General features: G+C 43.8%; 1 protein-coding gene across 1 annotated transcript; it reads left to right on the top strand.

Annotated features, from left to right (window-relative positions):
* The first annotated feature begins 129 nt into the window (after positions 1-129).
* rilp (Rab interacting lysosomal protein) lies at positions 130-12,548 on the top strand. Its single transcript, XM_080006345.1, has 8 exons — positions 130-784; positions 1,819-1,942; positions 2,568-2,689; positions 5,138-5,323; positions 6,769-6,935; positions 7,711-7,833; positions 8,722-8,811; positions 10,401-12,548. The coding sequence occupies exons 1-8, from the start codon at positions 446-448 to the stop codon at positions 10,558-10,560; spliced, it is 1,311 nt and encodes a 436-aa protein (XP_079862471.1). The 5' UTR covers positions 130-445; the 3' UTR covers positions 10,561-12,548.
* Positions 12,549-12,936: the final 388 nt, after the last annotated feature.

Genomic DNA, 12,936 nt, shown 5'->3' with positions numbered 1-12,936 from the left:
GTGTTCCTCTGCTTCGGCCCGGCGGTGGGAACGGAAAATCGTATGTCAAACACCAAAACAAAACAAAAAAAGAAACCAGTTGGAGCGGTTTAGATCGAACTTCAACATGTTCCCGCGATAAAGGCAGAAGGTTCGATTTTTGTTCCCTCCCGAGTTCCGCCGTCGCTGGAACGCGCAGCTCGGGACTTAACAGACGTCACGGCGGACCGAGCGGCGGAGTCCCGGCGCGGCGCTTCCTGCTTCTCCGCACGTCGGTCCGGGCGGGAGGAGGCTCCGCCGCGACCCGCGACTCGCCCCTGCTCCGCCTTACCGTTTATTTTCCTGCGAGATTTTATTTGTATTTATTTTCTCTTTGATTTGCCTTTTGGCGGCGGGAGGGAAAACATGTGCGCGGGGAGAAGGGAAAGTGAAACGGCCCCGCGCGGCGACCAGTGAGCCCTCACGCATGGAGGGAGCGGAGACCCGGACGGGAGCCGGGGCGACGGAGGGCTGCTTCGAGAAGACCTCCGCGTCGCTGACCGTGGACGACGTGTACGACATCGCCAAGGCCATCGGCGCCGAGGTGGAGAGGCTGATCGACGCCCACGGCGGGGACTGCGCCGCGGGGCTGGTGGCCCGGCTGGTGAAGGTGCTGGAGCTGCTGGAGAGCTTCGCCTCCCGGAGCCAGGAGAGCCGCGGCCGGGAGGAGGAGCTGCTGAAGGCGTACCAGGCCCTGCAGATCCAGCAGCAGAAGAGGAGAGCCGGGAAGGAGGAGGAGGACTGGGACGGCAGGAGGGAAACCCTGGTGAGCAACATGGAGGACTTAATCCCCTGTGTGTGAGAGAGAGGGAGAGAGACAGAGAGAGAGACAGACAGAATGCTGCCTCTCTCATCTTCTTTCATTGCCATTATTTTGTGTTCAATTTGTAAAGGTAGGTATCAGTGATCACTGCTCAGCTCATCTATCCAGGGCTGTCACTGTCTGTCTGTCTATCAGTCTCTCTCTCCGTCACCGTCTACCAGTCTGTCTGTCTTATCACAGTCTCTCTCTCCATCCCCGTCTACTAGTCTGTCTGTCTATCAGTCTCTCTCTCCGTCACTGTCTACCAGTCTGTCTGTCTATCAGTCTCTCTCTCAGTCACTGTCTACCAGTCTGTCTGTCTATCACATTCTCTCTCTCCATCACCGTCTACCAGTCTGTCTATCACAGTACTATCACAAGGTTCATTCTTGGTCTTCATTGTTCAAGTTTAGTTTGCAGTCAAACACGAAAAAAAGGCAGTTCTCAAACACCTGCAATGAGAACACTGGTACCTACAGTGCAAGTAAGACCCAACAGAACCATAATAGTAGTTTACACACTATTACACAACATCTGTCCATGCACAGTACAAACCACAACAGATGTGAGTCAGGGAAGTGATGCTGCGCTGTTTGTAATCTTGTCGATTGCAATCCATCACAATGAACGACATTCTCTCTACCACGATGCTGATGTACAGGAAGAGGCGGTGTGCCGTTACTTCCGTTGGCTGCCCCTGTCCTACATCGGTTGAGGTTCGCTGACAGATCTTTCCTCTGGGGATTCTGACAAACCACTAAATTAACGATCGCACCGCTGCAAACCCTGTGGTGACACGTCTCGTATGAAAGGCGTTTCGGCTGAAAAAAACAACAAATCCCACCCGTCGAAATTTCTCGACCGGGCTTGAGCGGGAGGGGGAGGCCAACCCGGTGGAGGCTGCGGCGTGGGGATGTCGAGGCCCGCCGGTGTCGAAACGACAAAACTCGAAAAAACGCAACAGCGATTACAAGCCGGGTTCCTCTGTATCCGAGCAGGAGCTGCAGCAGAAGGAGGAGCAGTGGAGGAGGAGGTGTGAAGAGCTGCAGGTCCAGGTCCAGCAGCTCCAGGAGGACAGGCAGGAGCTGCAGAGCAGGCTGAGGGGCAGCCAGACCCAGGAGGGTGGGTCCCCGCCACCTTGCTTACGAGACAGTTGTGCGCCGTGAAGCCATTTGTGTTGTTGGTAATTGGCCGAAGCGAGCAAGCGAAACACAAACTTAACGGTTTCTGTAACCATGGAGATGAGTCACCTGAGTCGGCTGCTTGTTATGATGTGCACGTTACATCATTACATGGGTTTCAGTCTTATTTTCAGATTACACAGATGGAAATGCCGACGTGTAGAATTATTTTTTTGCCTGCAAAATATTTACATTATGTAATAAAATATGTATACTTATGACCATTAGTATACATGGTCCTTACTGTAGCTCATGGTCATATGTGGCGAAAGTTGAAATTTTGATGGAGATCCATTGCGGCTTTTTACCAAGCTCAGATCACTTTCGGTAACTTTTTTTCAGTCTCTTTTGGAGCCTCCATGATTTAGGCCGGCCTTAAAAAAAGATATAGATTAGAACGGGGGAAATAGCGACACACAGCCATTGATAGCCCATTCACAGATCCTTCGCCCAACAATGTGTTTTCATGCAACTTTTACATCACAAAAGTTAGTGAAGCAGCTTTTAGGCTTCAGTAATGTGTTTTATTGCGAAGAGTGTCGTGGTCCGCGTGTTTTTGTCCCCAGACCGAGTCCAGCGGCAGGAGAGGGAGGTGATGCTGAAGCTGAAGGACGTGGTCGACAAACAGCGGGATGAGTTGAGAGCTAAAGTCCAGCAAATAGCCACCATTTCCAAAGAGGTTGAAGCAGTAAGTACCATCACACGGACAAACATGTTTATATGTTAAACCTTGTGTGTTTAAGTTCTTCTGTAACCCATTTCTATGGTTGAAAAAAAGCTTTCTTGCACTTGGGAGGTGGAAGATACCTCACACTAAAAGGAACGTGTAGTCTTGTGTTATAACAGCAATCTACAATAACTTGGCCTATACTGTATATAAAAAAAATGAGCCTAATAAAATGTAGGTAGATTGTCTATTTATCCATCCATACAACACAAACCATCACCCCAAGTGAGCGGCAAATATTGTAAATAATATGTTGGTACCATCGTGCCAAAGGTCTGTTTCACTTTTATAGGTATGAGGGTTTGATGATGGATCGCTTGTTTGGTTGCGGTGTTGGGGGGGAAAAGGAAAGTTTTATAATGACGGACGGACAAAGAATAGGAATAGGCTCTGTTGCATATTTTAAGGAAGTTCAACTCCTCAAGGAAAATTGGGGAAAAACAAATAAAATAAATAAAATGCAGATCTCCTGAAATGCCTGTGAGTGATATGAAAGAGAAAGAGGCATCGGTGTGAAATCAAAAGGGACTTTCCATGACGTGACGTGAGGTGTTGGGATGCTCCACTCCACTCCTATCTCCCACTCGCAACGAGCAATGAAATCAATATGTCATCATGGAAGAGTTGGGAGTGATCGAAACTGGACGGAGGATTCAACGATCTGTGTGCTGACACGGTGCCAGGCACCACTTTAAAGCAGATCGCTTTAACATTATATTAGAGCGTTGTATAGCTCCTGTACGTAGGAATTTCGAAGTAGTGTCACCTTCCTGTCCGCTCACTCCACCAGCTTATTATCGGCGATGCTCGGAAAAGGTCAGGGACAAACTGGGTCAAAGATAAATTTGATTGAACTTTAATCCGAGTGTTTTCGGGGACGGGGGAAACAGAGCGTTCTGCGTCACCAGAGCTCGTTCTGCAGTGAGACGGACGCCAGCGTTTCAGCCCGTAACACAATGTTCAGACACTAGGCTCCATAAGTTATAATAGTTGTACACACTTATTCCCAGGACATTTTGATTGTACTTTTCAATTTGCATTCTTTTTTATTTAGTGTATAAAAATGTAATAATAATAATAATAATAACAATATATTAAATAATATAATATAATAATAATGCATTTATTACATTTATTACATTTGTTTATTTATTTATTTTTTTATTTATTTATCTATCTATCTATTTATTTATGTATTTTTTTATTTACTGGTAGAATGAAGGTTCAAGTAAAAACACATTGTCAGTAAACACAAGCTGTTTGCGTTTTGGCTCCATTTCAAAAATAGATTAGATCAGACAGGAATTGCGATCTTTGCAGGAGCAAAGAACGCCGTCTTTATTTATCAAAACGTAGAAAGTAAAGTCATTTTGTGCACTGTTTTAATTTCAGGCTTCAGTTGAATACGAGCTGAAAATGCTGGGTTCCTGATATCTGTTTTATTTACCGAAGTCATGACAAAGTTCAGTGCTGCGTTGAACTGCAGCTTGTGAAAACCGAAAGTCGAGTTAAGATTTATTTTAACATGCGTGCGTGCACACACACACACACACACACACACACACACACACACACACACACACAAAAACACACTCACAAATCCCTTGTCACAAATACGCACGCTGCATTTTTCATTCCCTAGAACAATCCAATTCAAGGAGAGTAATGCTTTAACTTTTGAGCTATGAAGAACAACTCTTAAGCTCATAAACATAGTTACTCACAGAGCCACACCCCAGAGTCAAGTTGAGACTAATGTAGCCAGAGGGTGATGGTGTGTGTGTGTGTGTGTGTGTGTGTGTGTGTGTGTGTGTGTGGGCGGGCGGGCGGGCGGGGGTGGTGAGTCTGTGTCTTGTCGGTTGTAATGATTTCAACTTACAGCTCAAACTTCGTGTGTGTTTTTTTGTTTTTTGTCTTTATTTTCTCCTGAAATCATGTGACTCTGGGGGGGTGGGGGGGGTGGCGGTGGGGTGGGTGGCTCAGCTGTTTAAAAACACGCAGAGAATGTTTCTGCTCCGGAATGAATGTGACGTTTGTGCTGAATTTGCCCTCACCCTCGCTTCTCCCCCATCACTACGCATAATTATAATTTATACTCTTAATACCCATAACAATAATTGATCCTGTGTGGTATCACATTTTGTTTATTCTGAATATTTTATATATACGACTATTTTCTGACTGTTCTCTTAACATTTTTATTTTTTTACCTCTATTTCTTCTATTTTATTATTGTCATTTTTATTCTGCATTTTTTCCCAGACGTAACTTTTTTTTCAACGCCAATTGTCTGTAGAGAAACGCACTAAACATCACAAGAACAAATTCCTATTACATGTTAATGTCCTGGCGTGTGTGTGTGTGTGTGTCTGTGTCTGTGTCTGTGTCTCTGTGTCTGTGTGTGCGCAGCTCCAGGAGCAGCTGGAGCGCTTCATGAAGATGAACGGCGAGCTGCGCCACCGGCAGAACGTGCTGCAGGCTCAGCTGAAGAGCACGGTGGAGAGGAAGGCCGACATGGAGGCCGACCTGAGGGAGAAGCAGAAGCGGATCGAAGGCCTCCAGACGCAGTTGGACCGAGCGGGCGTGGGCGGCTCGGTACGGAGCCGGGGGGTGGAGTCCTGGCTCAGGCCTTTTCATTATCCCCACCCCACGGATTTTTGTTTGTGCTTGTCATCAAGATTCAGCCGAGAATCAAAACCAAAAACAAACGAGGGAACCAAAACCAAAGTCTAGGCTATAAGGAAAACGTCGGTGCATAAACCGTCCTTAGCAGTGCCGTGCCCTCTTTCACAGTTTCCCTTTCAGGGTTTCTAGTGTGTTTAGTAGTAATAACAGAGCCTGCCTACATCTAACATCTACCAAATGCAGAATTTAACGGCAATAACACGTTTTTAAGGCTTCAGATCTGTTTTTTTGGAAGGTTTCCCTCCCGGGTTTGGCTCAGCGTAGAAATATGCGATAAAGTCATTTCCCGACCATGTGTCTTTTATTTTCTACACACTGATCGCTGATATCCCCCGCTACTGTAGAACAGCGGTTCTCAAACAGTTTGGCTGGCAAACCCCTAAAAGAAAAGTCCAAAAGTCTCGCGACCCCGTCATTCCGTCTAACAACAGCATAGTTAAATACCAGCACAAATCTCTGTGTGGTTGGCACCCCAAGGTATTAGACTTTGAATTAAAATCATCGCCCTTTGTGCTGATGTGTGCCATAAAAAATTATAATTTGTGCCGCTTGTGTTTTTTTTGATATATTTACCATTATATTCCATGAGCTGTTCTGTAACTCTTCCATCCCATCATCGCCCATGTCCCTCGATGGATGACCAAACGTCCCGATTTGTCGCGGGACAGTCATGCATTTTGGGAGGCAGCAGTAGGCTACGGAAAAATTTATTCGTGTGCTTCTGCTGGATAATTTAAGAGGGAGTTATTTTTGAAAATGTATTTTTATTTTGTGAAAAATTATTTAATTAAAAAAAAAACAAAAAAAAAACCATTTTTCTTATTTCTGTGCATGTTCAGATAATCACCAGTGCAGTGCAGTTTGAGAACCCCTGCCATAGAACACTGGAGGATGAATATTTTGGAGTTTGTTTGTTTGTTTGTTTGTTAGAATGACCTTTATATCTGGTCTAGTTTATAAAGCGCCTCCTCCAGGCCTTGTGTTATCCAAATTGAACCCATGCCGCTATCACGGTATCTTGAATTGCCGCTGAAAAGGATACTGTTATGAGATGGGGCCCGAATCATTTGTGAGGAATTTTGCGACCGATTTGATTAATCTGATTGGTTAATGTGCATTCTACAGTAAAATTCCTACGTTCAGCCCCTCTTTTAATACGTTTAGGCAGATTTGAGTTGATATCCTCCCGGAGCAAATCCGACATGGATGCATGGGTGTCCTCGACGTACTCAAAGTAGTGAATCATTCAGATGAGATGGCAATTAAAGTGTGAGGCTCCAGATCAGATCAGTCACAAGCTGGAGGTGGAGCCCCTCCCGTGCAACGCTGACCGTCGTCTCCCTCCCTCCCTGCAGTCCAGCCCACGTCAGACGTCGCAGGGTCCTCCGGAGAAGCAGGACGACAAGCCCGACCCGGACCCGCCCTGTTTCACCAAGAAGGAGGTGCGGGACATTCTGTCGGAGAGGAACGAGCTCAGGGCCAACCTCTTCCTGGTGCAGGAGGAGCTCAACTACTACCAGAGGTGAGAGCCTGACGGGGCCGTAAGGAGCAGGTGGGGGTCCACACGGTCAATGAATTACAGAATGGATTTTTTTATTTAAAGAAATATTTCAAAATATATTATATATATTGTATATATATAATTATTCAAAAATAATCGATGCCGCCGTTTTTCGGGCTCCTTCTCAACTTTTGAGTTTTCCTTGCTCTGGAGCATCCGGACCAGGACCAACAGGTTGGAGTTCAGCTTCCTCCCCCAGGCCTCCGCCCTGCTGAACCGCTGACTCTTAATTTGCGCTTTTGTTCCTTAAGTTTGGATCTCGCATAGCGGCTTACTTTTAACATGAATTTATTTTTTAATTTGAACTTCATTTCATTTCCATTTATTCTAAATATGTTTTAAATATGTCTACTTTTGTTGTAAAAATATATATTTTTCCTAAATAGATCGTGGATACTCTTTTACTAGGGGTGTCACGATTCTCCGAATCTACGATTCCATTTGACTTTCGATTTTAAGGTCACGATTCGATTCGATTTTTGATTTACACATATGTATTTTGTTTCAGCACTGACTGCTATGCCATCGTTGAGCCCCTTTCAAGTTACAAGTGACAAGTTAACACAGTCCGCTTCACAAGTGCTAGTCCCTGTTGTCTTCTGTTTATAGTGTATGTACTGTATATCTATAGTGTAAACATCATCTAGAGGAAAAGTGTAACCATACTCCTTGTGTGTGTGTGTGTGTGTGTGTGTGTGTGTGCGTGCGTGCGTGCGTGCGTGCGTATCGTCCGCAGGGAAATCCTAAACGACGAGCGGTGTCCAGGTTTCCTCTTGGACGCTGTTCGCTCCGCCATCAGGAAGCAGAGGACGCTCATCAAGGCCAAGATGCTCGGCATTCCCGTGGACGAATGCAGCAGGTCTTTCTGTCTCTCTCACACGCGCACACACACACAAATTAAATTTCAATCTGCTTGATATCATATCCAGTGGTACTTTGACTTACGAGTTTAATTCGTTCCGTGACAGAGCTCCTAATTCAATCTGCTCGTATAGCAAATCCATTTTCCCCGTTGAAATGAATTGGAATGCCATTAATCCGTTCCAGCCCCCAAAAAACCACCCAAATTTTTTTTGTTACGTGTTTTTAAATAAGAACAATGTATTTATAAATAACAAATATTGTATAAAAACATATTAAAAGAGAATGTCGAAGAGAATCGCTCATGTTCTTCTATGATTTCATGCTTTAAGTCAATCAACGTCATCCGCTTCCTCTTCTCAGCACTTACTTTCTGAGGACCCCATGGTTAGGAAAAAAAAAAATTGGCAAAATAACCGCACAAAAAGCACACAGCGCGAGCACAAAACACAAAAGAGACACTTCCACGGTCAGGTAACCACGTGAAGTGAAGGAGTAAGACGCGGGAGGCTGCGGCGCACCCGAGGCGCACCTGAGGCTCGCTCCTCCTAACTCACATTTTTGCTCGCAAATCAATACAAAAAAAAATCGACGGAAACGACGGCTCGTAAATCAAGGTGCCACTGCATACTGTATCTGCACGGGCGCTCACACCCGGGTGGGTTTACAGGGGGTCTAATAGAGTCAAATGAAATGTTTCCCCCCCAGTCACCTAACCTTTCAGCACCGCCCCGGGGAACTCGTGTCATTTAAGCCGTATCATTACTTTGGAGATAAAGTCATTTCCATCGATTTGAGACGGTTTTATTCCTCCGAGGGACGTGTTTTTGGCGGTTTGGTGGTTTCCCCCGACTCATTTCCTTTCTCTCCCCCCCCCCCCCCCCAGCGACGAAGAGGAGAAGGGTCCCCTGTTTGAGCGGACGGAGACAGACGGCGCCGAGAAAGAGAAAACGGCCGAGTCTCGTATTCGAAACCTGTGAGTACGACGTGACGCGCCATAATGTACGCTCCCCGCAGGTCCTTCACGGAGGCTCATCGTCATTTTCATCGATTCCAACCGCGACTGAATGGGGTTGCCTCATGGGGGAGCGGGCCCTTGCTTACAGGAGAGAGCTCCGAACAGAAGAGCATGAGGACAAACGTCATCCAATCACACAATTATTGTCAGCAATCACGTCACTGAACGGGTCAGAGAATTTTAAGAAATTAAGCTGCCTCGCCGGATGAGACGTTTGCATGTCAATTCGATTTAATTTCAAAAGTAAAAAATAAAAAAGTGAATCAAAAAGGAAGCCAAATTTCCAGCGTGCATAAGTAATCAAGTTTCCATAATGACATAACATAATAACATTAGAGGAGCGTTTTCCGACGGTTAGAACTGCCAGGGTTTTTATCAAGTGCTTCAAGTTAAGCTTAAGTGCTTAAGTTCCGTCCTCGGAAATGTAAGTGCTGGAATACCTTGAAAATAGCCCCTTTTGTGCTGAAGTTTTTGAAAAGTCCTTGATTATTATTATTTTTTAATCATTGAAAACCTGTGATATATAGGTTTTGTTATCCAAATCTTAACAAGATTTTTCCAGAATCACTTTTAGGACATGTAAATGTATTCAGAATGATTGGAAATAGACACTAGATATAATGATATATAATAGATATACTAATGTATATATTATAGACAATGAGACGAGATATAGTAATGTGTATATATATATATGTGTATATATATATATATATATATATATATATATATATATATATATATATATATATATAATAGACAATGAGACTAAGATTATATCATATTTTAATCAATAACAATCACATTGAAAATTGATGATATGTGTCTTTGAAAATGAAAAGAATAGTGCTTCAAAATGTACTTGAATGTCCTTGGAATATCATTTTGTCATGCCAGAATGACCCCTGGTACTGCGGTACAATTCCAATACCTACAAACTGTAGTATGAAAATATGACGATATTTTAACATCCACTTAATTCTATGCTAATTATATGATTATCCTCCAATTATTTCAACAGCATGAAGTGAATTCTGGGGTCTGGAAAACAGTAATATCATCAATAAGCGTTTTTTGTTTCACCCGGTAGTTTGTGCCAATTTATTTTTTTTATTTTTTGAGTTTTAACAACTTTATTTCCATTTTCACAAAACAAAATATACTCAAGTTGGAATATGGTCACATGTACATATTGACTTATCACCCCCACCCGCACCTATAAACACCCGCCCCCCCCCAACCCCACATCCTCCCGTCCAGGGTCAGACAAACAACCAAGAGGAGAAAAACAAACAGTACAGTACAGGTACAGACCGGACAAAAGTAAACAGAACACACACAAAAAAATAAATAAAATAATGATAATAGAGTTCCAGCAACCAATCAAAAAAATGCTTTCACCAGCTTTGTCCTTTACACTTTTGGTATTTATATAATATATATAATATATGTGTGTATGGTGTGTGTGTATATATACATGCATACATACAAAGATTTATTCCAAATTTGACATTTCCGTGGCATCAAACCTCCTTCTTTTTCTGTAGCTTCGGCTTCCTGACGCGCTCGGGCAGCGGCTCCGCCCAGATGACCAGCTCCACCTCCGCCTGGGAGATCATCGCCGACTCGGAGGCCGAGGGGGAAGCGCAGCCGCTTAATGAACCCGGGTCCTGGACGCCGCCGCCTTCAGCGGGACGTCAGGTGTAAGGGGGGGGGGTCTGGTGCTTTTCCAGCTCCTTCAACCTTCTTTCAGCCCTTTACTCTTCTCATATTTCGGTTGAGGATAGAAACGCTCAGTGGTTTGGACGCAGGATAAGCAGGACACTTTTACACTGTTCCACATCTTAAGGATTTAATAATTTTATCTCCTTGTTTTGTTCCAGTGATTGATATTCTTCTTTTCCCCTGTTTCTCTTTTTTTTCTCTTTGTCTCTAAAGTAACTATTAAGCGCAAATTGGTGACATATTTGCAGTGGTACCATTATGGAGAGATATATATTTTAGAAAAAAGGATGAGAAGTTTTTTACGATTTACGTGTTGACTTGACAGAATGAAATCTGTACTTGAACCTGTGCGGTATTTTTTTATGAATGGATATTTCTCAAGCTCTTTTAACACTTTCAAACCAAAGACAGACCACAATGTATTTTGAAACGATATCTCTGACAATGAAAACCAGTTTCAATTATTTTCCACAAGAGGGCAATGGTTCATTTGAACTATTGACTGATTTCGCCACACGTTTAACTTGGAACGTTTACCTAAACTGAGGTATTTTTGGCATTTCTTAACCCACGTGTGGGTTTCTTTTGTCAAAGCTTATCAAATAGAGCACTTTTATGACAATCTAGTGAAAAAATAACTCACGTTCTTTAAAAAGTCCCTTTAATTGTTTATTATATAACCCATATTTCCTCAAATAGTGACCGGGGCCTTTATGTACCTCAACTGCAGAGGCTACCAGGCTCTTATTGGAAGCAAGCCTTCATTACAGGCAGGCTTTTAAATGTAATTCCCTCTGTTTAATCAGTATATTTGATCATATTTTCGTATCAATTTTAAATCAAACCTCCCTCTGGGTGCCATGCCACGCAAACACATGTATGGTGAAAAAAGAAAGAGCTAGTAACTACACTTAAAGTCGCACTTGTGGTGGGAGCCGATGGGGAAATTACAGTTTTCCACGAGTTCGCCTTGAACGCACCACTTACTTGGTTGGAGCGCTGGAGAGCGAGAGCGCATATAGCGGGGCATTGACCCCAAGAAGTGATCAGATACGCAGCAGTAGGAAATGGAGTAAATTATGTACATCTAGAAATAAAACACACTGTTTTCATTTGGCGCCGCAGTTCTGTTCAGTTTTCCCCTTGGTCTGTATTTGAGGCAGGCTTTTATTAGGCCTTGTTTTTATTTGACTGCCGGTTTATATTTGGGGAGATATGGTAGTTTATTTTGTTCACACAGTACATGCAGTACTCATGATCACAGTGCCATAAGTGTGTGTGTGTGTGTGTGTGTGTGTGTGTGTGTGTGTGTGTGTGTGTGTGTGTGTGTGTGTGTGTGTGTGTGTGTGTGTGCGCTTGCGTGCATGTGTGCGTGCGTGCGCTTGTGTGTGTCGTCGTTAGGGTCGTTCGTTGCGTGGAAGTGTGCGCTTCCTCTGGGAAAGTAGAGCATTGGGTGCGTCCCAAACCTATCTAGTGAGCCCTTCGGATGTTTTAGTCTGGACGCCATTGTACACGCTGTCCCAAATTCTCCAGGAAATGAGAAAAAGCCACTTTGTGCACAGGATACGGCAGATTATCTTCTCATGGACAGAGGGTTCTTGTGGGAATTTTTGAAGCGACATCACACTCAGAAGGAGGAGAATAAAGTCACTATTTTTCCAAGGGAACTTTGTGTATAGGAGCCAATTGGTGTTTCTGCGTGTCCCCCCCTTATTATCAAGGGATTCAGCGTCAGATCCTGTGTATAATTGTATGTTCTTCACGGATCGGTCCCTTGTCATTGAGGAAATTCACAAACCGGCACAAAGTTGCCCCCCTTCCCACCAAATTTGGATAATATCCAGGCAGTCAAGCACTGGATTACTGTTCACGCAGACTAGATTCCAACTGTGATTGGCTGTGGGGTCCATGTGGGTCTTGGCTTGAAGTGGAAGTTGTGATTGCCTGTGAGACTCGGCCGTCTCATTGGATCGGCTTTGAGCTTTGTGCAAGAAAATAAATAAATAAAGCTCTCGATTGAAATGTGTTCCTTCTCAGTTATTTATTTGTTTGTTTGTTTGTTTGTTTGTTTGTTTATTTATTTTTATCCAACTCATTATTTCTCCAATGAGGAGTTATTGCTCCTCAATAAGCTGCTTCACAAAAACAGACACAACAAGAAGTGTAAACATGCTGCTGCATGTTGCTGCTAACTGCTTGTTAGGCAGCGAGAAGTTGTTGAAATGCGAAGCAAGATAGACATTAGAGCAAGTTGCAGGGACAGGGAGATGATTTTTCAATGGAAAAGTGTAAAGATGATTTCCTGCTATTATCCACACTATTCTATTCTATTTTAAAATGTTTGACGGGCTGATTGGA

This window comes from Zeus faber (genome assembly GCF_960531495.2).
Source record: "Zeus faber genome assembly, chromosome: 9".
NCBI lineage: Eukaryota > Metazoa > Chordata > Actinopteri > Zeiformes > Zeidae > Zeus > Zeus faber.
Note: the sequence above shows the minus strand (reverse complement) of the source record. Positions and strands in the feature narration are given on the sequence as shown.

Coding starts and splice junctions, on each gene's coding strand:
- rilp (XM_080006345.1), top strand. CDS start 446: ATGGAGGGAGCGGAGACCCGGACGGGAGCCGGGGCGACGGAGGGCTGC. Junction 1,943..2,567: donor GGGCAGCCAGACCCAGGAGG/GTGGGTCCCCGC, acceptor TTTTGTCCCCAG/ACCGAGTCCAGCGGCAGGAG. Junction 5,324..6,768: donor GAGCGGGCGTGGGCGGCTCG/GTACGGAGCCGG, acceptor CCCTCCCTGCAG/TCCAGCCCACGTCAGACGTC.